Source organism: Ammodytes marinus, assembly GCF_949987685.1.
Source record: "Ammodytes marinus genome assembly, chromosome: 8".
Lineage (NCBI taxonomy): Eukaryota > Metazoa > Chordata > Actinopteri > Uranoscopiformes > Ammodytidae > Ammodytes > Ammodytes marinus.
The window spans coordinates 31088161-31110928 of NC_137212.1; the positions used below are offsets into that span (position 1 = coordinate 31088161).

At 41.8% G+C, this 22768-nt stretch overlaps 1 protein-coding gene across 1 annotated transcript in view; it reads right to left on the reverse strand.

Annotated features, from left to right (window-relative positions):
• ect2 (epithelial cell transforming 2) overlaps window positions 1–22768 on the reverse strand; it is a 106395-nt gene that overhangs the window by 20026 nt on the left and 63601 nt on the right. Inside the window, exons 21-22 of the mRNA XM_080032528.1 lie at window positions 20276–20423; window positions 17122–17276 (exon numbers count right to left, since the gene is read on the reverse strand). Of these exons, the coding sequence (XP_079888654.1) occupies window positions 17122–17276; window positions 20276–20423 (303 nt within the window). The remainder of the gene's footprint in view (window positions 1–17121; window positions 17277–20275; window positions 20424–22768) is intronic.

Here is a 22768-nt window from a genome sequence, read left to right on the forward strand (position 1 = left end):
CTAGGCCACCAACTCTCCCCAATAAGTCCGACCGTTTTCAGTCAGCCATGACCAAAAGGGCTTACAAGGCGGCTGCCTTGTCCGTGAGAGCGCTCAATGTCTCCTCCATGTTGTCCGCCTACCAAGCGGAGCTTTTCGAGGACATGATTGACGTGCCAGAGACCGCAGTATGGGACGAAATAACCACCATCGCGGATATCTGCCTGCGCGTCCAGCGCTGCGCCGTACAATCTGTGGGAAAGTGTATGTCAATGCTGATGCTACAGGAACGGGCGAGATGGCTTAACCTGACAAATTTGTCAGAAAAAGAAAAGGAGGACATCCTAGACATCCCCGTCGTCCCGGAGGGTATTTTTGGCTCTGCTTTGGCCTCTATGCAAAAGAGGTGCGAGGCCAAGAAGAAAGATGATGAAGCTTTGCAGCTCTGTCTACCTCGGAGGGCACAGCCAGCTGCACAGCAACCTGCCAGGCGACCGTTTGCCCAGGCGGTCTCAAGAAGCGGCCCGCCCACTTTCCGCATCCCAAGGCGACCCAAAGCTCCGACACTGGCCCCAGTGTACGTCGCCCCGGCCGAGTCCAAGCCTGCCTGGCCGAAGACGGCTTACAACGCACCCCCTAATCGGGCAGGCCAGCCGACTCCGTCCACCAGCCAGGTGAGGAGGAGGAAGAAGGTTGTTTAGCGGCCCAACTACTGCTGGAGGCGCCAGCTGTTCCCTGGCGACCCCAGCCCGGCCTCCCAGTGTGCCCGGGGAAGACATCCCCTGTGCCAACTCTCCCTCTTGGCCACGCAAGGGCCCGGAGCCCTGTTTGTGTGTTCCGGCCAAGAGGAGAAGAGACGCTGTTCAAATGTTGGATTGTTCAATGCCACATTTAATATTGAGTCTCACAAGCACATTACACACTGTGAAAATAAAAATGTGTTCACTGTCGCAGCCAGGAACACAGCCGAGGGCACAGTACAATTTTTCAATCAGAAAAAAAGTGATAAACACAAAGTTGCAAAACATAGTGCTATTATCCCCTATAACACCGCCAGGGGGGGCCAACGCCCTTCCTGGGGTGACAAGTCTCAAACTCTGTCCCGAGTCTATCAGCTCGCGCATGCGCAGCAGTAGCCGGGCGAGCCGACCACTGTCAACCGCTAGAGGGCGGCATTGTACAGCAAAAGCAGATCTCCAAAGATCGTGTAGGTCAGACAGAGCTTTACTCCCCTCTATCTTTACGGATAGAGAGTTGAAAAAAATACACAGCGTCAAAGTGGGTGATAAAAACGCTCTCCAAGGGCTACAGGCTCCAATTTGCCACGGTGCCTCCTCGTTTCAACGGCCTGATTGCTTCCCGTGCTCAGGGAGAGTCTGCCCAGGTACTACGAGAGGAAATTTCCGCTCTGTTAAACAAAAATGCTATTCGAATAGTGCCGTCCGATCAGAAAGCGGAGGAGTTCTATTCGAGGTATTTCCTGGTCCCAAAGAAAGGGGGGAGCGGCATACGCCCTATCCTAGATTTAAGTGTTTTAAACAGGTATCTAAGGATATACAAGTTTCGTATGCTCACACAGCATTTTCTAATATCAACCAAACGCGCCAATACAACACACCTGAATCTTCACCTTAAACACAATCACCCGATGCAGTTTTCCCAGCTTGGGAAAAAAACAAATAGACTGAGTCAATTTTATTTATTGTTTTTGGTTGTTTTGTTAATTTATTCTGGATATTTTAAATATCTTCCAGACGTCCAGTTCCAGTGTTCTTTAAAAATTAAAGTTTATTGATCTTCGAAAGGGTGTACTTGCATTATTATGCCATTATCATTATATTTGTTGAAAATGGTCTCAAAACGGCAATATTATCGCTTATCGCAATAATTTCTGGGGCAATTAATCGCACAGAAAAAATTGTTATCGTGACAGGCCTAGTTACGACACATGAAATTCCCTTTCAGTGCTCAATTGGTGCAATTCTGTCCTTCTTACAGGACTTAATTGACAAAAAGAAGGCATTTTCTACAGTCAAGGTTTATTTGGCTGCTATTTCTGCCTGCCATATTGGTTTTGAGGGCTGACGGCAGGTCAACACCCTCTGGTTTGTAGGTTTATGAAAGGTTCCCGGAGACTGTTACCCAGCTCCAGACCTATCACGCCCTCTTGGGACCTGGCTGTGGTCCTGGAGGCTCTTACCAGGCACCCTTTTGAGCCTATAGAACACAGACATGAAGGTCTTGTCTTTTAAGGTGGCTCTGTTGTTGGCTTTAGCCACAGCTAAGCGGGTGAGTGATATGGTGGTGGGTGGGGGGGGTGGGTGTATTAAGCACTTAGTGTTACATTTGATTGTATGAAAAGTGCTATATAAATAAAGTTTGATTGATTGATATGCATGCTCTGTCTGTACACCCTGCATGCATGCGATTCACTCCTGGTAACCATGGGGTGACCTTGTTGCCTAACCCGGCCTTCGTCCCTAAGGTGATCAATACATGTTCACCGGACAGCATTCCAGCCACCGCCTAATGGCTCGGAGGAGCTGGAACGGCTACATGCACTTTGCCCATGTTTATGTGGAGAACTAGGGCTTTTAGGAAAGCAGATCAGTTATTTGTGTCTTGGGCTAAACCTCACTTGGGTAAACCCATCACAAAACAGAGACATTCTCATTGGATAGTGGATGCTATTTCACTGGCATACTCTAGTGCTGGCCTTCAGGTCCCGGCTGGGCTGCGGGCTCATTCTACCAGGGGTCTAGCGACCTCTTGGGCTCTGTTTAGGGGGGTCTCTATCCAGGAGATCTGCTCTGCAGCTAGCTGGTCATCGCCCCTCACTTTTGCAAGGTTTTATAAGTTTGGATGCGACGTCTCCGAGCCTGGCCCATGCTGTCTTGAGCGTGGGCTCCTTGGGGGACTTGCCTGGTCCACAAACCTCTGGGTGAGGGGGGTTGGTAGTCAGTCGTCGAGATAAGCTTGTCTGGCAATACAGGAGTCTCCATATCCCATAGTGAGACATCGAAACGAATGTTAAGAAAGAGAACTATAGGTTACTTTCGTAACCCCTGTTCCCTGAGTAACATGAGTGAGATGTCTCACCGGACCGCCCTTCTTGCTATTTGGGGGAAGCAAGAAGAGGTGTGCTTGTTTTTTGAATGATGAGTGACGCTGCGTCAGGAGTTTATAAGGCGTGAGGTCCTGACTGCCAGCCAATTAGGGCTGGCGTAATGTTATTGGTGCTTCTGCGAATACGGGAGGGGGCGTATCCCATAGTGAGGCATCTCACTCATGTTACTCAGGGGTTACGAAAGTAACCTATAGTTTCCCCACTATCTATTCTACATAGTTTTTTGTGCCGCGGCTACACAGTTATCGCCTTCGACCCACAGGATAAGCCGGGGCCCTGTTTTTCAAGGTTTATCTCAAGAAACGGGAAACTGTTATCAAATCTGATAAGCATTCCTCTTCAGCCACAATCTGCTGAAATAAATCGGGCTGACAATGCTTCGAACACACTAAATTTAGCTTTATTAAACATCAGATCCTTGGCAGGTAAAATGTTTTAATTAATTATCTTATTACTAGGCACAATCTTAATTTTATGTTTTTAACTGAAACTTGGTTAGACCAAGATAACAGCTCAGCTGTTCTGATAGAGTCCGCCCCCCCCCCAAACTACACTTTTGTGAGTGAATCCAGAGTGCATAAAAAAGGAGGGGGGGTTGCTATTTTGTTTAAAGAATCTCTACAATTTTGATTAATTTGAGTATGTGGCTCTCCAGTTAAATTCAGCCTCTAGAGCTATTTTCATCAATATCTACCGGCCACCACAATACAATACAAGCTTTTTAGATGACCTTTCTGAGCTGCTGTCTGTAATCTGTATTGAGTTTCACTGTGTATTCATTGTTGGAGACTTAAATATTCATATCGACAAACCCGAGGACAGATGTGCGAAAGAACTGTGCTGTGTCCTTGACAACTTTGGACTAAATCAGCATGTTGACAAACCAACTCATAACAAAGGGCACACTCTGGACCTTATCATTTCCAGAGGAATGAACATTTCAGACGTAACAGTGGCAGATATAGGTCCCTCTCAGACCATTCCTGTTTATTTTTTGAGAGTAAAATGTCTGTGCACACAACTGATTAATCAAAAGTAATCAAAAAACGGTATATTACAGAAAATACCAGTGAAACATTTATTCAAGCATTTTCTTTAAAGAGGACCTATTATACTACTTTTCTGGTCTTAATTTCTTGTTTTACACTGCTATAGAGCAACCTGACACGAATCACATCACAAAAAACTATGTAGATTTTCGGGAAGCTCTTTCTCTTATTTTGGCGATCCAGCACATCCTGTCAACACTTGAGTGTGTGTGCTTCGGCAATCTCCGCTCCCTCCGCCTGTGCATCGGCCATCTCCGCTACCCTCCCCCCCTCCTGCAAACCCCACTCCGTTGTGATTGGTTACCTTCCTTCCGGAACACTTTCAGTGGCGGGAAGCGCGAGCATGGACCTATAAGGGCGCGAGGCAGACGCGAACAGGGAAGTGACAGCATTACCATACATGGAAACATCCGCGTGGTCACGTCACAAATTTTTATGCGACGTCACAAATTATGAAAGGGTAGACCGCTTTGAAGACGTGACTTCTCGACTGGCTAGAATAGTGTTTAGTGCTCTGCACAGACACCCCAGACGGTCAGCAGGGAATACGTCGAAATGCATGTAAGTCATTATTTGATAATTTAGTATGGTTAAGCATGACTATGAATCATCATAACAACGTTTATAGGTCATAAAAGTCAAAAAGCATCATAGGTCCTCTTTAATACCACCCCTCCCCTGTAACTCAGTTAATGAGCTTTTAGACAACTTTAATGGCAAAATTACAAGTGTTATAGATGCTATTGCGCCCACTAAGATGAAGGTTGTCTCTGGTAAGAAAAGATCTCCCTGGAGAAATGCCCCGCAGGTCAGAATAGAAAAAAGAGAGTGCCGTAAAGCAGAACGCAGTTGGCGAAAAACAAATCTCCAGGTTCATTATGACATCTTCAAAGAGAAACTTTGCACTTTTAACTCAGAGATGAAAAGTGCAAGGCAGTCTTTCTTTTCTGACATCATCACCAAAAACAACAACAATGCACGTGCCCTGTTTGCTACTGTCGACAGATTAACAAACCCTCCTGTGTCAGTAGCGTCTGAACATCTCTCCACGAGGGCCTGCAATGAATTTGCCTCCTTCTTTACTGAGAAAATTCACAAAATTAGACAAGCTGTCACTGCATCAATACAAAGTTCAACATATGTGTCATCGCTAAGCCCACTTAAAATCAATCCAAATGCAATGACACAATTTTATCTGATAAACCACAAAAACCTGGAGGACATTATACAACACCTGAACTCCTCCTCCTGTTGCCTTGACATTCTTCCCACAGGCTTCTTTAAAACTGTTTTTAGCTGTATGGCCTCAGATGTTCTACAAATTGTCAACATGTCCCTTCGGACAGGTGTATTCCCACAGGCCCTGAAAACAGCAGTCATCAAGCCACTCCTAAAAAAGAACAATCTAGATCAGGGCTGTACAGTGCAACAGTTTTGATCGCATTTGCTACTGAAATTGATCACGTGCGATGATGAATACAAGTCCACTCGCACTAGTGCACAGGTTGCTAACGAGCAGATGCTGCTTTGAGGTATTGAGTATTGAGGTATTGAGTCCACCCTCCACTTTGGATGGTGAAAGATGTGTGCTCGGGATCTGTGCTCGTGCGGCGATAAACTTCACCAACGGTAATAACCGGAAGGACACGGCTCTCTGCTCTTAACATTACCGCAGTTAAGTTAGCGCGTGTGCAAACAGAACATTTCCTGTGCGCTTTCACATTAAAAGCCTGTTACCACCCAAACGTGAGTTGACTTTTGTTTTGAAGCCGGTAAGAACAGGAAGTTAGTGCTTTACAGCACTAGTGCTCTAGCTTGAAAGGCAACTCATTCAGCTGCAGAGAAAAGTCAACAGTAGTCTATTTAAACAAAGTTTGAAATAATAAGCCACGGAAGAGCTACTCCCAACACATTCACAACAACCTATTTAATTTATCCTAAATTGTGCCAATATGTAGCCTTATTTATTTAATATGCTATGTTTAATGTTTTAAAGTTTGTTTTTAATTAACAGGACATTTTCTAAAAAAATATTATTAATAATATAATAATTATATGTATATACAAAAAATATATAGATATAGATATTATTTTTATATTTTTATGGGGAGAAATAATTCTGAATCAGCGAAAAAATTGCAATTGGCAGGTTAGATTCTTTTGTCTAAATTGCAATCAGTGCACCCCTATTCATTTTTCTATCATTATTACTGCACACACTAGGATATAATATTAATTTAGATTCTCAAATGAGACCAAGATGACAGGCTCAAAGGTAATTAGAGCGAAATGTAAGGGTTAAGGTTATGCAAGTTTTCGATCATAGGGGAGAACGGGGTAAGTAGGCACACTATTTACTCTAGTGAGAATTGCTCATCACCAAAACATCTGTCAATAGCCATTCCTACATTAAATTGAAGCTTAAGGTGTTGGCTAGAAATGTGTGTCTCTCTTTTTTTCCAACTTATTGTAATGAAGAAGTAATTTACCATCAAAGACACTCTGACACATTGTGACAACCAACCCCATCAAGGGGTCAGTTGTCACACACTATGGGGTTGTTTGTCACAATGTTATCTTAATGGGAAAAATCTTAAAAAGAAGGCAAGGAGGCAGAACCAAATTTGAATGTTTAATTGCATTGTCAAGTTGACAAATAGGCCTACATAACTTACTGTAGCCTTGGCAGCTGGTCTAGTTTGGGATGCACTGGGTTGTTTTGATTTTGTTGCCCTTTTTTATTTTGCTTGCTAGCTGCCTTTTCCTGCTCTATTCTTTCCTTCTCTGGGGTGTCAGTGAGGATACAGCTTGACAATTTCTTTCGTTATTGAGTTCATTTTCTGGCTGCAGCCTTGAGATAACATGTGACAACCAACCCCCCAAAAAATTTGACGACCAACCCCAACTTGAATTTCTTGCTAGCATCAAGGCCAACAACCATCTGACAACTAGTTAGCTTGCTAACCACAATCTAAACTATAGTTTACCCTTCACACTTTCTGAGGGTAACAAGTGTTTTGTTATAAACCCATTGTGTAAAAGCCTAGAAGAAAAATACTGAGAAGCAAAATATTTTGAATTTGACATGAAAAACACAAAACATCCTCTCACCTGAAATGCAGCAGTCTAACTCCAAGGAAGTCTATGTATGTGACCTCTGATCCCAATTCTGGACCTTTTTTATATCAACATTTCAGAGCTAGCGCGCTCTGGTGGCGAGATATAACGAATGTGACATCCAACCCATGTGACAAATTACCCCGTTCTCCCCTACTTTGTGTGCTACCAAATTTATTTTTGTGCTACTGATTTTTTTTGCTTGCTAGCACCAGTGCTACCACCTAAAAAATAAGCGTACAGCCCTGTAGATACATCGCTCATGAACAATTATAGGCCCATATCTAACCTACCATTTTAAGCAAAATCATTGCTACTTAACAATGAACAACTGCTTTGATGTTTTCCAGTCAGGATTTCGACAACACCACAGCACTGAGACTGCTCTGGTTAAGGTCCTCAATGACATCCACTTAAACACAGACAGTGCAGGGTTCGACATAACGTATAGCCCGATGGCCCGGGGGCCAGTAAAATCATATGCAGGCCAATCCCAGTTTGTGTATTTTTTGTTGACAACATCATGATTCGCTAAAGTACACACGAGAGACGCTATAACCCCGCCCTCCCGCCTTTTTCAAACTGGCGGATTTTAAAAATGTCTTCTTACGCGGAAACGAAAAGAAAGCGTTCATTTTTACCGTCCTGGAAGACGTCCTTTTCCTTGGCTTGCAAATGGCGACCACGGCTTGTTTTGCCAAATTTGCAGACAGTTCCCTGCGAAAGCGGATCGGGGGGGGTGTGTTTTTTAAAGGGAATGAGAACTACAGAAAGCAGACCATAGAAGCGCACGATAAAAGCAGGAGCCACATAAACTGTCTAATCGCTAAGCGGGTTGCTGACAACCCTTCTTCCGGCCCGCTAAATATGTGGGTGAGACGAGCGACAAGTGAAAACAACGGCAGGTTAGAGAAGCTCATAAACACGGCTTACCAGATAGCCAAAACGGAGCTGCCGTTCACTCTGTACGAGCACACGATCGCGCTCATGAAGAAGAACGGAATGCCGGCCTGCTGGCGCATCAGTAGCCCCTTTTACACAGCGTTCCGGAATGAAAGAGGTGCTTGTAAACAGCATCAGGTGTGACGTAAACATTTAGCGCCGCGCTGGTCAGCTGCTTTCCAACAACAACACTGGCCGGTGAATTGAGAGCAGAAGTGCTGGAGCTTGCAGTAAGAGGGCCGTATTTTACTGTCCCCGTGATGTGCCAGTTGATCTCGCTATGCGCTGAGTCCAACATCACTGGGACTGTTAACCAAACTGACAAAATCACTCCGCTCACTGTGTGTTTGTGTGACAGGTTGGCTGTGAGCGAGTCTCTTTGTGAGGGCAGCGATCTGCTAATCAGACATACACATACACACAGTGTGTGAAGTCACGTTACTGTAGACAGAAATAAAGTGTGGATATACGCTCAGACTTAGGATAATAATAGCGGCGGCGATCCGGTCGCAGCCTAGCTTAGTCTAGCCTAGCTTTCCCATTGTACAACTTCCCCTGGGCAGAAATAGACTCATAAACTCTGCAAAATGAAGCGTGGGGGTTTGGATTGAGCAGCGGACCTTATGACCAGCTAGATTAACTAGTTCCTTTTATTTGGTGATTTTTACGGGACATCAGGCCGCCGTGGTTAATGTTAAACACAGGTCCTTAAACTGCTAACATGGTTGCATGTTTAGAACGTAGGCTATGGAACGTCAAACGCCCCCCTGTTCCGCAACAACAAGCTGGCCGCATTTATACAGAGAGGCAGAACTGATTGTGTCTACTACCCCCCGAAGGTAGTAAAATTCCCGGAACAATCTCTCGCACCTTTCTTCCCCCGTTCCGCAACGGTCACATTTATACAGCAGGGCAGAGGGCCGAAATTCCGGCATATTCCCGGCTTTCAATGGCTGTGTAAAAGGGGCTATTAATGAAAAATTAAGACCAGAAAAGTAGTATACAGGTGAAACTCATATTAGAATATCATGGAAAAGCAATTTTTTAAATCTAATTTCATTCAAAAAGTGAAAGTTCCATATATTCTAGATGTATTAGACATGGGGAGAGTGGCCTAAGTTGTGCCACTTTTTACTCAAAATTATGTTTAAGCGAGGCCTTGACAGTTATGTCTCCAACTCAAATATGTACATATATTTCAGGGTGTTGTGCATCCTTGGCAATAAAGACATTGGATCTGGAATAAACCGTTGAAGAAATATAGCTTTCGGAAAAAAAGTTGTCTTGTGGCACAACTTGCCCCCGGTGTGGTGTAAGTTGTGCCGTTTGAGAAAATACCATGGGGTAAATTGTGCCATTGATATACAGGTGAAACTCGAAAAATTAGAATATCGTGCAAAAGTTAATTTATTTCAGTAATTCAACCTAAATGGTGAAACTAATATAGTATATAGACTCATTACATTCAAAGTGAGATATTTCAAGCCTTTATTTGTTATAATTGTGATTATTATGGCTTACAGTTTATAAAAACCACAAATTCAAAATCTCAGAAAATTAGAATATTACATAAAATCAATAAAAAAAGGTTTTTAAATACAGAAATGCCGGCCCTATAGAAAGTATAATCATGCATATGTACTAAGTACTTGGTTTGGGCCCCTTTTGCATGAATTCTTGCCTCAATACGGCGTGGCATGGATGCTATCAGTCTGTGGCACTGCTGAGGTGTTATGGAAGCCCAGGTTGCTTTGATAGTGGCCTTCAGCTCCTCTGTATTGTTGGGTCTGGTGTGTATTAGGGGTGGGAATCTCTTGGCACCTCACGATTCGATTCCGATTCAGTGCTCAACGATTCGATTCAAAATCGATTTTCAATGCATCTCAATGCAAACATTTTTTTATGTACATACCCATGTGTGAATTTCAAAAATATATTTATATGCACATCTGAGTTTGCTACTCAGAGTTTGCTAATCACTTCCTACTTTTGTGATGATCATTTAAGACAATCAACAGATGAATTGCCTTCTCTAATATTGTATTAAGAGAAAAGCTTTTCTTGTCACAAATATGACTTTCTATGAACAGTGCAATAATCAATGCAGCTTGCATTTCAACACAATATGGAAGTATGTAAAAACAAAACCGATTCAGTTTTATTTTATTTCTAATCTCGTAAATCATGTTTCTATAGGATTTCTATTCTATTATCTATTATTTTCTATGTCATTTCAACACATTGTACAAAAAGTATGGCTTGGAATTCAGCTCTCATACAAAAACGTAAACAGAAATATAGCCGGTGCAGGTCATGGGTTTGCTGCTCTCTACCCTTTTGAAGCCACTTTGGAAACAACTCGCACATGTGTGGTGTGCATGCGCAATGGCGCAGGAAGTATTAGTATTTACAAAAAAAAAAATTAAAAAAAAAAAATAAAAAAAAAAATCGATTATTAACTTTTCTGAATCGATTCAGAATCGTCCGAGAGAGAATCGATATTAATCGGAAAATCGTCTTCCTCTTGACAATAGTCCATAGTTTCTCTATGGAGTTCAGGTCAGGAGAGTTGTCTGGCCATTCATGCACAGTAATACCATTGTCAGTCAACCAGTTACCAGTGGCTTATGGTACTGTGGGCAGGTAAAATAAAGTAAAATAAAGTAAATATTTTACAAAGATTGAAGGACAATTTTCTTAAACAAGGCCTAGCAGACCTAATGGTTTTACCTGCAAGGCTCACAATGACAAAGTCACCATCATCATCTTTATGGCCATCTGAACTCTTATCAGTGGTGTCGTTAAGTGGAATGCAGATGTCAGTCTCTTCTGAGCTAATGTAGACAATCGCTTACTTTTGGTGACAAGCGTATACAGCCATGCCAATGGCACAACTCTCAGAAATGTACTTTGCACTAGCTGCTCCGCCCTTGTAGAACCAACTGCCATCTGGCATATGCGATTCCCCCTCCATTTCTGCCTTTAAATCAAGGCTCAAAACCCATCTGTACACCCTGGTTTTTCCTCCCCATTAACTATCTTACCTCTGCACTACTATCTTTGTTTATATGTGGATGTCTGGGCTTCATTACTTTTATTTTGGTTATTGTTATTTTACCTTAATTTTTTACCTACTGAATGCACTATTTTCAGCACTTTGGACAGTGCAAACTGTTATAAATGTGCTTTTATTAATACATTTTACTTACTTATAACTCACCCCAGGCCCTCTGGCACAAATCACCCCAGTTCCAGAATTTTGGATAATAAGCATGATGCAGCAGTTTAGGGCTGACATCGTGCTAACTATATAGACACAAAGTGTAGCATACTAAAGCACTAAAACATGTGTCAAATGTTTTCAAACGTGTCTATAATTGTTCAGACACAATAATCAAAAAACCTTGATCATGTAAATTGTACTTTGAAAGGCAAAAAACTGTTTTTTGAGCTTAAATGAGCTGATGTCTTATTCCATTTTCTCCCTTCTTAGATATGTGGTCACATTATCAATTTCTTCTATGGTTTTCTAGAAACAAGGGGTGGCACAACTTCCCCACCGGCACAACTTAGGCCACTCTCCCCTATAGTGATATATTTCAGGCATTTTTTTGTTTAAATTTACAGGATTCCGGCTTACAGCTCATGAAAACCATCGAGCATCTTAAAATATTAGAATATTCCATAAGGCCTATCAAAACAAATATTTATGATACAGAAATGTATGCATCATAATTATTTTCATTCATCTACTATATACTTGGTCTGGGTTCTTATTTTGCATGAATTATTGCATTAATGTGGCATGGCATGGATCAGTCTGATGCACTGCTGAGGTGTTATAGAAGCCCAGGTTGCTTTGATAGTGGCCTTCAGCTTGTCTGTATTGTTGGGTATGGTGTGTATCATCTGCCTCTTGACAATAATCCATAGATTATCTATGTAGTTACGGTCAGGAGAGTTGTCTGGCCAATCCAGCACAGTAATACCATGGTCAGTCAACCAGTTACTAGTGGTTTCTGGCACTGTGGACAGGTGCCAAAACTTGCTGGAAAAGGAAATTGTCATATCCATAAAGCTTGTCAGCAGACTTATGCATTAAAGCGGCTACGAGTAACATTTAAATATCTTTTAAACAGCCTCATGTTTCCTCTGATAATCATAAATTACCTTTAACAGCAAACGAGACCATCAGTGCAAAGAAAGATGTTTTTAAATAGTTTTTATTACTGCTTTTGGTCTGGTCGCACACCCAGTCCGATTTTCGGTTCGCTCGTGCAGGCTCTATGGTCACATATCCATATTGGTCCCAGATTTCAGTGTGGCGCAGCAACGTGATTTGAGAAGCCTATCCCTCCAGGTGAGGGAAGGGGAGCGGGAGCCTTGTTTGAGACAGTTATTTGTCGTCATAATGACTGATAACGGGGCTGAACCATCAAAGAAAAAAAAGAAAATGCAATGACGAAAAGCTAAAAGGGAGAGTGATATAGGCTACGGGGGACGAGGGCGTTGCCAAGCAACGTGTATACAATTTCACGAGAGTGAAACTAGACTGCAGTGTTTACTCCTAAATGAATGAGCGGTTGGTACTAACACAAAGTTTGCTTTGCTTCATCATCATCAGATAACCATTATCTGAAATAGTCATTATTTACATCAACAACACAAACATTACCTCATCGTGATCCATACTAACTGCCGTCTCTCGTTCATTCGCTTTCTGTGAGGACACGTCTTTCAGCTCCGTGAGAGAGAGTAGTTAGGTGACACTGCTGCATCTACTCATTGCAATCAGGTGTGTGTGGCAGTGACTGGCATTAGTTGATGCAGTGTCAAAACCACTCTCACGGAGCCGAAAAGAGTCCTCACACTTTCAACACACGGACATGCACTAGGCCTATATTGCGCCCTTCTCAGTTCACAGTTGCACGCCTGTCACGCGCTAGTAAACAGCTTTGCGACAGCGGGCGTCGTAAAAATACTACCGCTTTTGTCCAAAGGGGACGCCAACGTGCCATCTTACTCGTAGTGGCATCAAGTGCTCTAAAATCTTCTGGTAGATGGCTGTGTTGACTCTGGACTTGATAACACAGTGGACCAACAGCAGCAGATGACATGATACCTCAAATCATCACTGATACAAATGAAAGGTTGCGTTTCATTTTGAAATCAAGGTCCCACAGTCTAGAGGAAGAGTGGAGGGGCACAAAATCCAAGTTGCTTGATGACCAGTGTCAAGTTACAACAGTCAGTGATTATTTGAGGCACCATGTCATCTGCTGGTGTTGGTCCACTGTGTTATCAAGTCCAAAGTCAACACAGTCATCCATCAGGAGATTTTAGTTCACTTCATGCTTGCGTCTGTTGATTAGCTTTATGAAGATGCTGATTTCCTTTTTCCAGCAAGACTTGACACCTGCCCACAGTGCCAAAACCACTAGTAGCTGGTTGACTGACCATGGTATTACTGTGCTTGATTGGCCAGACAACTCTCCTGACCTGAAACCCATAGATAATCTATGGAGTACTGACAAGAGGACCCAACAATACAGACGAGCTGAAGGCCACTATCAAAGCAATATGGGCTTCCATAACACCTCAGCAGTGCCACAGGCTGATAGCATCCATGCGACGCCGCATTGAGGCAGGAATTCATGCAAAAGGGGCCAAAACCTAGTACTGAGTACATATTGTGCATGATTATACTTTCTAGAGGGCCGACATTTCTGTATTGAAAATCCTTTTTTTTATTGATTTCATGTTCAAATGCAGGGTTTTTCCTGGCTCAGAATGGGCCTTTGGGGGGTCAGTACGCCGACCAACTTTTTTGGGGTCGCGACTGTGCAACAGTAAAGGCAAAACGTTTGTGGATTTTAAGAGGGGTGTGGGGTTGGGAGTTTCTGTCCAGATAAAGATAATTTCAGTCAGCCTGTAAATCACTGTGTTACCATGGAGATCACTGACTGGTAAAATCACAATAAAGAACCTGTAGGTATGAAGTCAAAATACTAATAATGACTAGCTATTTAATAATGTAATTGTTTCTAATTGATCAAAATCATGGAAATTGCAAGAAGGTAGGGCTGCTCGATTATGAAAAAATCATAATCATGATTATTTTGATTGACGTGTAATCACGATTATTAAAGACAGCTAATCATTGATTTAAGAACATCATGCATTTATTTAACTTTTAACAAGGTTGTTTCTATTAACACAATGATTTTGGACATCAAACATAGGCCCAATTGAACTGAAAACAAGGAAAATAGAAATAGGCTAAATAAGTGATTTTTTTAAAATAATTGAATAAAATAATTGTCAAAATTAAAATAACCCGTAGCAAATTGTGTTGATAGGGCAGGTATTTTGCTAGCAGGAATGTGAGTGCATCATATATTTATGTCTCAAGGAGCTGGCTGGATAGGCAGTTGCATTGTACAGTGTTGACTGTTGTGGTGGCAGGAGTCAAGGAGCTTCAAACTCCTATTTTTTTAATTCATTTATTGCTTGGTCATAGACCCCTAACATTTGACTTAAAGTGAGTAAACTAATTGGTTGAGATGTTTTGAGGTGCAGACATGGTCGCATTTGCCTTTTTTCTCTCTCTCTCTCTCTCTGGCGGTCGCGTAGGCTATGTCACGTGATTCGCGTGTCCGCGTGTGACATATCTTGCACATTATTTTAGTTTGTTGCGAGTCTGAAGTGTTTTCAGACCACACAATTAGTTTTACCTTTCCTCTCGGCTGACTTACTGCCGTCCTCCGAAGTTTTTCAAAACACCCGGCAATGCGCAACATCTCCCTCCTTCTCTCTGGACCAGCCGAAAGCTAAACTATCAGTTGAGGGAGGGGCCGAGCGGAGCGCACAGCAGAAGGGTTTGCTGCATTTACAAACCTGCATGCCCCGGCGCGCGGAAAAATTATAGTTTAAATACGATTATTTTGTTTTCATGATTAAGGGAAGCCGTAATAGTAATCGAAATTGAAATTCAAGTTATTGCCCAGCCCCTCAAGAAGGGTGACTTAAATTGGGCTGAATTTGGAGAGGTTTTAAATGGCTATATTTATTCTCAAATTGTATCATTTTGGCGCTAGTGATTTTCCTTTGGCGGGCGCCAAAAATTGCGGATGAATCGCGGATGAATATGTGAAAAAAAAATAAAAAATGAGTTTGTGTTTTTGATATTAACATCATACTAAGCAAATGTAAGTGATCATACAAAAAAAGTAATACAATGTTTTGGTCTAGATAGTTAATAGCCTAATAATTGAATCAGATCATATAGCCTATTTCAGCCTTGTCTGTGGAAATAAAGGTAGCTGGACAAGAGTTTGTTAACGAAACTTTGTTCCTTATATATATTATAACATTGTAATGCTAAAACATTACATACTGTTTTCTATGAACTTTGTCCTAGTAAACTTAAGAGCCTCAAAGATTATGGCTCTATACAGATGTATGACGTATGTGTTCACGATGGTTAAAAGTTCATGGAGGAGAACTCCCTAAAAATCTCCTGGTGCATTGCTTGATTGCAATGTATGAGTTATTACACCCTTGGAGAGAGAGAAGAGACTCCCTTATTCTTTCAGACATTGTATGAAGAATAACACCTGCTGATGATGCTGGGAAACAAGATGCAAGTTTCTGGGAACATCCTTATCAGTCTAATTAAAACTCATCTACGTCATCAAGGACCAGACACACAAACCTAGTGTGTTCGCATACTAATTTTTCATGCATAAAGCCTTGTACAATTGTTCATTTCGTTGTCTCAATCATGTATGCCACACTTGTGATGCATGTTGATTCCCTTGCTGCTGTTGCAAGTAAAAACCAACCTGCTTTGAAAATGCCCGACTCAGATCTCTTTATTAAAAACACTTGGGTTTTTTGATAAAATAATTCCTTTAACAGAGTTCTTCTGCTTCGTTCCTCTCACTGCATTTAAATATTACAGAGAAATATGTCCCGTAAAAAAAGATGAAAATTGTTCTCTGAGGGGGGGCTCACTCTCTCACACTTTGAAAACCCCTGCTGTAAACCATAATCATCAACATTATAACAAATTAAAGCTTGAAATATCTCACTTTGCATGCAATGAGTCTATATAATATATTAGTTTCAGCTTTTAAAGATCTCCTATTATACTACTTTTCTGGTCTTAATTTCTTGTTAAAAACTGCTATAGAGCAACCTGACACGAATCACATCACAAAAAACCATGTAGATTTTCGGGACACTCTTCCTCTCACCCTAGCGAGCACAGCAGTCTGCTCCACACTTGGCTCTGTGGTTCTCCGCCCCCACCCACCCCCCTCCTGCAAACCCCACTCCGTTGTGATTGGTTACCTTCCTTCCGGAACAATTTCAGTAGCGCGAGCGGGAGATTTCAGAGAAGGAAGGTGGGGGCATGGCCGGAGCTTGCCTGAGCAGCATTACCATACATGGAAACATCCGCTTGTGTGACGAAAAGAATGTCCGGAAATTCTGAACCGATTTCTCGACCGGCTGCCTTAGTGTTAAGTGCTCTGCACAGCCAGCCCAGACGGTCAGTAGGGAATACGTCGAAATGCATGTACGTCATTATTTGATAAGCTAGTATGGTTAAACATGACTATAAATCATTATAACAATGTTTATAGGTTATAAAAGTCAAAAAGTATCATAGGTCCTCTTTAAGTTGAAAGTTACTGAAATAAATGAACTTTTGCATGATATTCAAATTGTTCTTGTTACGAGGAAGGTTGAGAGGTTCACCTTCAGAGGAAAGCTGCTGTAGACAGAGGGCTGATCTGTCTAACTACCTCCTCTTCCCTTGGTGTGTGTGTGTGTGTGTGTGTGTGTGTGTGTGTGTGTGTGTGTGTGTGTGAGAGAGAGATTAGTGTAGATGTGTCTACTCACAGCGTCGGCCTTGCAGATGGTGTCGGCCACGTGGCGACACAGTGTCTTCAGCCAGAAGCTTTTAACAGTTTCCTCTCCAACCAGCTGGAAGCTGAACAACAAGTTCTCCTGTTCAGTGGGAGGACGCACCACCAAGGCAAAGGCATTGGCACAGTCTGAAGGCAGAGAGTGAGAGAGGGCGAGAGATAGTGAAAGATGGACACGGAGTGATAGAGTGACACTGAACAAGTGAAGAGATTGACATTGATAAAGATCATGGAATAGTGTTGCACAGGGAGAAGACAAACAGCCACTTCTCAAAGATGTATAGATGATATTTAAAGGTGGAGTCAGCGATTCTGGAGAATGTTGGTTGACAATTCCCTTTTTGTCAAAATCTTTGAATACCTCCTCAGAATCTGCTACCTGTCAGTTCTGTGTGTGAGATTAGGATGAGTGTTAACACCAGATTTTTTTTTTCCTCCAGCGCACACACAGTACGGACTGTAGATTCTAAGGTAATTGTCTCAGGTCAGAATGTCCGGTTGAAATAATTCCCTCTGCACTTTGAAAGATATGAAAATCACTGTAGCATATGTTAACTAGGGCTGTCAAACTTAACGCGTTAACGCTGGGTGATTAATTTCTGGAATTAACGCGTTCATTTTTTTAACGCATGTGCAGAATGATCAGCCACATGCATCCCACCCGCTCTTTACTACAGTCACTCTAACGTTGTGGCTGACCCAGGATCAGTAGCAGCACGCTAGTCTGTGTTTTAAACTGCCAACCTCGCGGGCGGCAGTTGCTCTCGGAAGCAACAGGAGAAACATTCTGCTCCGTTCACGGGAGGAAACAAACGTCTGCAGTTTTCAGAGGTGTGTCACATCAACATAACGTCGGCTTTCTGTTACAAATGAACACTCCCATAGAACGTGGTCGCGCGTGCAAACACACACACCCGCGAACTGCAATCAGGTTGTAGCCTATTCAGGGATGCAAAACCATGGATTCACCAAATAAATGCCATTCTATAGCCTATCCAATATTTGCTCGAAGACATAGGAATAGAGACAGCCAAATTGAAGTATGGTGTGGTAGCATATGTTTTAGTTGATTATAATTTATTTGCAGTATACACCATCATTTGGAGTTTCAATGAATACAAAAAACTACATTTAAATGTATATATTCACCTTCTGTCCTTTATCTTTCCATTCATACAACAATATACAGAGAAAATGTTAATTTTTCGGGCCTATTTAGAATTAATCGTGATTAATCCACAGAATCCCGTGGTTAATCTGATTAAATATTTGAATCGTTTGACAGCCCTAATTTTAACAAATTAGTTTTACTGAAACAATGAACAATCATGTTTTTTTCATTTAGAACAAAGACTGTGGGGTATGAATGAAAGGCGATAAAAATACATGACTCCCTCTGATGAATGCAGTAAACTGGTTTTCTGGAGTTTGTTTGTCATCGTTTCCAACATTGCTCTGTATACAGGCACACTCCTAAAAAGCCTTCTTGGTAGGGCTGGGCGATATATCGAATATATTCGATGTATCGCGAGATGTGCTCCAGGGGATGTATAAAATGACCCTATCGCGACCATCGAATACAAATTGGCACGTAATGTGTTTTTTTTTAGCCGCCACCGGCAAACTCGCTGGTGTTCGCTTCTCTCGCTCTTTCCTGTGGCTCTCTGCCTCAGACTACATGCATTGGCAACTCACTCACTCACCCCTCCCAACCAGAGTCTCCAGGGCGCGCACCTGTGACGTAGTCTGTGCCTTGTGAGTGTTTACTTTAATCGCCATGTGAAAACAACGACGAGAGGGGGAGAAAAAAAGACGAGGGCTCTGATGCTCTTATGACAGCCGAACGAGCGGGTGGAGGGGGCGCGAAAGACGGCGATGGTGGCCGCCGTTCATAGCATGGACCTTTTTTGTAGACGGGCGCTTGACAGCATAAGCGGCCGCTGTACAGAGCCTGGTCCTTATGAGAGGAAGGCGAATGAGCGCCCGGGGAGTTTTTGGTCCAACGTCACACAACAACGGCATCCCATTTATTACGGGCAGCCTTTTATAATAGGTCCATGTCAGCACCAAGGGAGGTGCACACCGTTTATTAACTAAAAGTCTATGTAAAGTAGGCTACATTTGCGAGTATTTTTTATAAAATAAAACAGTGTTTTAGTGATAATGCAGGAGGGCTAGATCAATAGGTATGAATAGCATCCAGGAATGGTGCATCGGTTAGAATGCAAGGAATGATGATGATGAGACTTTGCTTTCTTTAGACTATAGGCTATTATTCTCAGCCGTATTTATTTAAATCCTCTGATTGTCTTCCAGTTTTATTTTCATTAACTAAATACAGGAGAATCAAACAATAAGGCAGGTAAGAGAGGGACGATGAGCCACCTGCTGTTTGCGCTCGCATGAATCTCTCTCTCGGACTAACAGGCAGAAAGCGAAACTTAACTTATACACTATAGACTGGGAGCAAATGTTCTTAAAGCGACAGTAACCATTATACATGTTAGAGCCTTTTATACACATAGACTACTATTATGGATCAAAACCGGTTCTGCATTTAAAGTGTGGCTGCTATCTTCAGGGGGTTAGTGGTGATAAACAATTAGTAAGTGGTTGTAATGAGTCATAATTAGTGTTCTCAGTTTACAGATTAACAGAAGATGGAAAAAAACTGTTTCCAAATAAAATAATGCTAGATACATTGTATGGGAGTGGAAGGATGTGGAATAATCAATACAATGTGCAAACTCTTTGCCATGTGCAAGTTTCAAATTGTTCCAATAGAAAGCACTAAAGAATATAAACATGTTTCATGTAGCCTAATGCATTGTTAGTGCAGACACATTTTGCAGGGACTATTTAAATCATGTTACTGGTGTGATGTTATGCAAAAAATTAATTAAATTGAGCATTTAGGATGTGCTCAAGAGGAGATTTGAAATATATCGAGATATATATCGTGTATCGAGATATAGTAAAAAAATATTGAGATATTGATTTTTGCCCATATCGCCCAGCCCTACTTCTTGGTATTCCAAAAGAGTTCAGGTTGAGAGGGGAACATGCAGATGAAATGATAAGCAGCAAGTTGATTAGCAGTGTGTGTGTGTGTGTGTGTGTGTTGTGACTTGTGTTACCGTCTGAGTCCTGCAGGTCCAGCACCCTTCTGATCTGGGACAGGGGCATCAGGGCGATGTGTTTGAGTGGAGGAGGGGGTCTCGTCTGTCCCAGCGGACTCTTAAATGTATTGATCACCTTGTGTCGCTTCCTTGCAATCTGTGGACACACACACACACACACACACACACACACACACACACACACACACACACACACACACACACACACACACACACACACACACACACACACACACACACACACACACACACACACACTTAAGAAAGGCAGTGTGTGGCTGAAACTATCGGCTACTAAATCAATGGGCCTTCATAGGGGTAAACGATGCAACTCATTAATGCCCCATTAATTAGATGCTGAGAAAGCGGAAAGAGAGAAGGAGGGAGGAAGAGAGGAAGAGAAAGAGGGTGTAAACTGGATAGAATGGGACACATCATCATGGCTCATTGTTATTGTGGCAGTGGAATGGAAGAGGGGCAGAGTGATTCTATGATTGCAAGAGTTCATCAATGATTAGTGATGATGGAGCGGAGTAGGCCACCCACTCTAAACATTACAATCAGTCAATATACACAGAGAGGACTATATGGACAAGTTTTAGCAATGCATGTGTATGGCTGTTCAATACACACACAGTGACACACACAGTTTGACATAATAATTACAATTATTTTGATTGATATTGTAGGGGAGAACGGGGTAATTTGTCACATGGGTTGGATGTCACATTCGTTATATCTCGCCACCAGAGCGCGCTAGCTCTGAGATGTTGATATAAAAAAGGTCCAGAATTGGGATCAGAGGTCACATACATAGACTTCCTTGGAGGAAGACAGCTGCATTTCAGGTGAGAGGATGTTTTGTGTTTTTCATGTCAAATTCAAAATATTTTGCTTCTCAGTATTTTTCTTCTAGGCTTTTACACAATGGGTTTATAACAAAACACTTGTTACCCTCAGAAAGTGTGAAGGGTAAACTATAGTTTAGATTGTGGTTAGCAAGCTAATTAGTTGTCAGATGGTTGTTGGCCTTGATGCTAGCAAGAAATTCAAGTTGGGGTTGGTCGTCAAATTTTTTGGGGGGTTGGTTGTCACATGTTATCTCAAGGCTGCAGCCAGAAAAGGAACCCAATAACGAAATAAATTGTCAAGCTGTATCCTCACTGACACCCCAGAGAAGGAAAGAATAGAGCAGGAAAAGGCAGCTAGCAAGCAAAAGAAAAAAGGGCAACAAAATCAAAACAACCCAGTGCATCCCAAACTAGACCAGCTGCCAAGGCTACAGAACGTTATGTAGGCCTATTTGTCAACTTGACAATGCAATTAAACATTCAAATTTGGTTCTGCCTCCTTGCCTTCTTTTTAAGATTTTTCCCATTAAGATAACATTGTGACAAACAACCCCATAGTGTGTGACAACCGACCCCTTGATGGGGTTGGTTGTCACAATGTGTCAGAGTGTCTTTGATGGTAAATTACTTCTTCATTACAATAAGTTGGAAAAAAAGAGAGACACACATTTCTAGCCAACACCTTAAGCTTCAATTTAATGTAGGAATGGCTATTGACAGATGTTTTGGTGATGAGCAATTCTCACTAGAGTAAAAAGTGTGCCTACTTACCCCGTTCTCCCCTAATCAAGATTATTAAAGAAGATTTTCATTGATTTACAACACCATTTCCGAAAAAGTTTGGACGTTATGTAAAATGTGAATAAAACAGAATTTGATAATATTCATAATATGTATTTGTTTAAACTGATAAACGTTTTATTTTTTCGCAAATATACAAAAATATGCTATTTTAAAATGGCAAAAAACACGTTTCAAAAAAGTTGGCATAGGGGCATGTTTACCGCTGTGTTACATCACCCTTTCTTTTAACAACACTGAGTAAGCGTTTGGGAACTGAGGACATTAATTGTTGACATTTCAAAAGCAAAAATATTTCCCATTCTAGGTTGAAATACAACTTCAGATGCTCAACATTATGGGGTCTCCATTGTGATATTTTGGGCAAATACTAGATGACTGTGGTTTGTCCTACATTTGGATCACACAAAAGTGCAACACCATTAACTGGTTGAAACTAACTGTTGAACAGAGGTTGAAAGATCAATTTATTCAGAGGTGGCAGAGCGAGCTCACAAACATGACTTCTTGTGACACTTATGTAGAATTTAAACAAGAGTTTAAATTAGAAAAGTATCTGCTGTATGAAAAAAACTAAAAGTCCAGGCAGGCTATCTGTACTTTTAGAGTCAATAACACCACGATTCCTAAGGTCATTGGAAGATATAAAGGGCTGGCTAGAAGTCAGAGAATGTGTAATCTCTGAGATGATAATTGTTTTGGTGATGAGTACCATGTCCTGTTTGAGTGTAAGAATATAAATGTAATGTATTATAGAAAAAAGTACCTGCCAAAACATATTGTGTTAACTTTCCATCTATGTTTAAACTGATTTTTCTTTTGAGGTCAG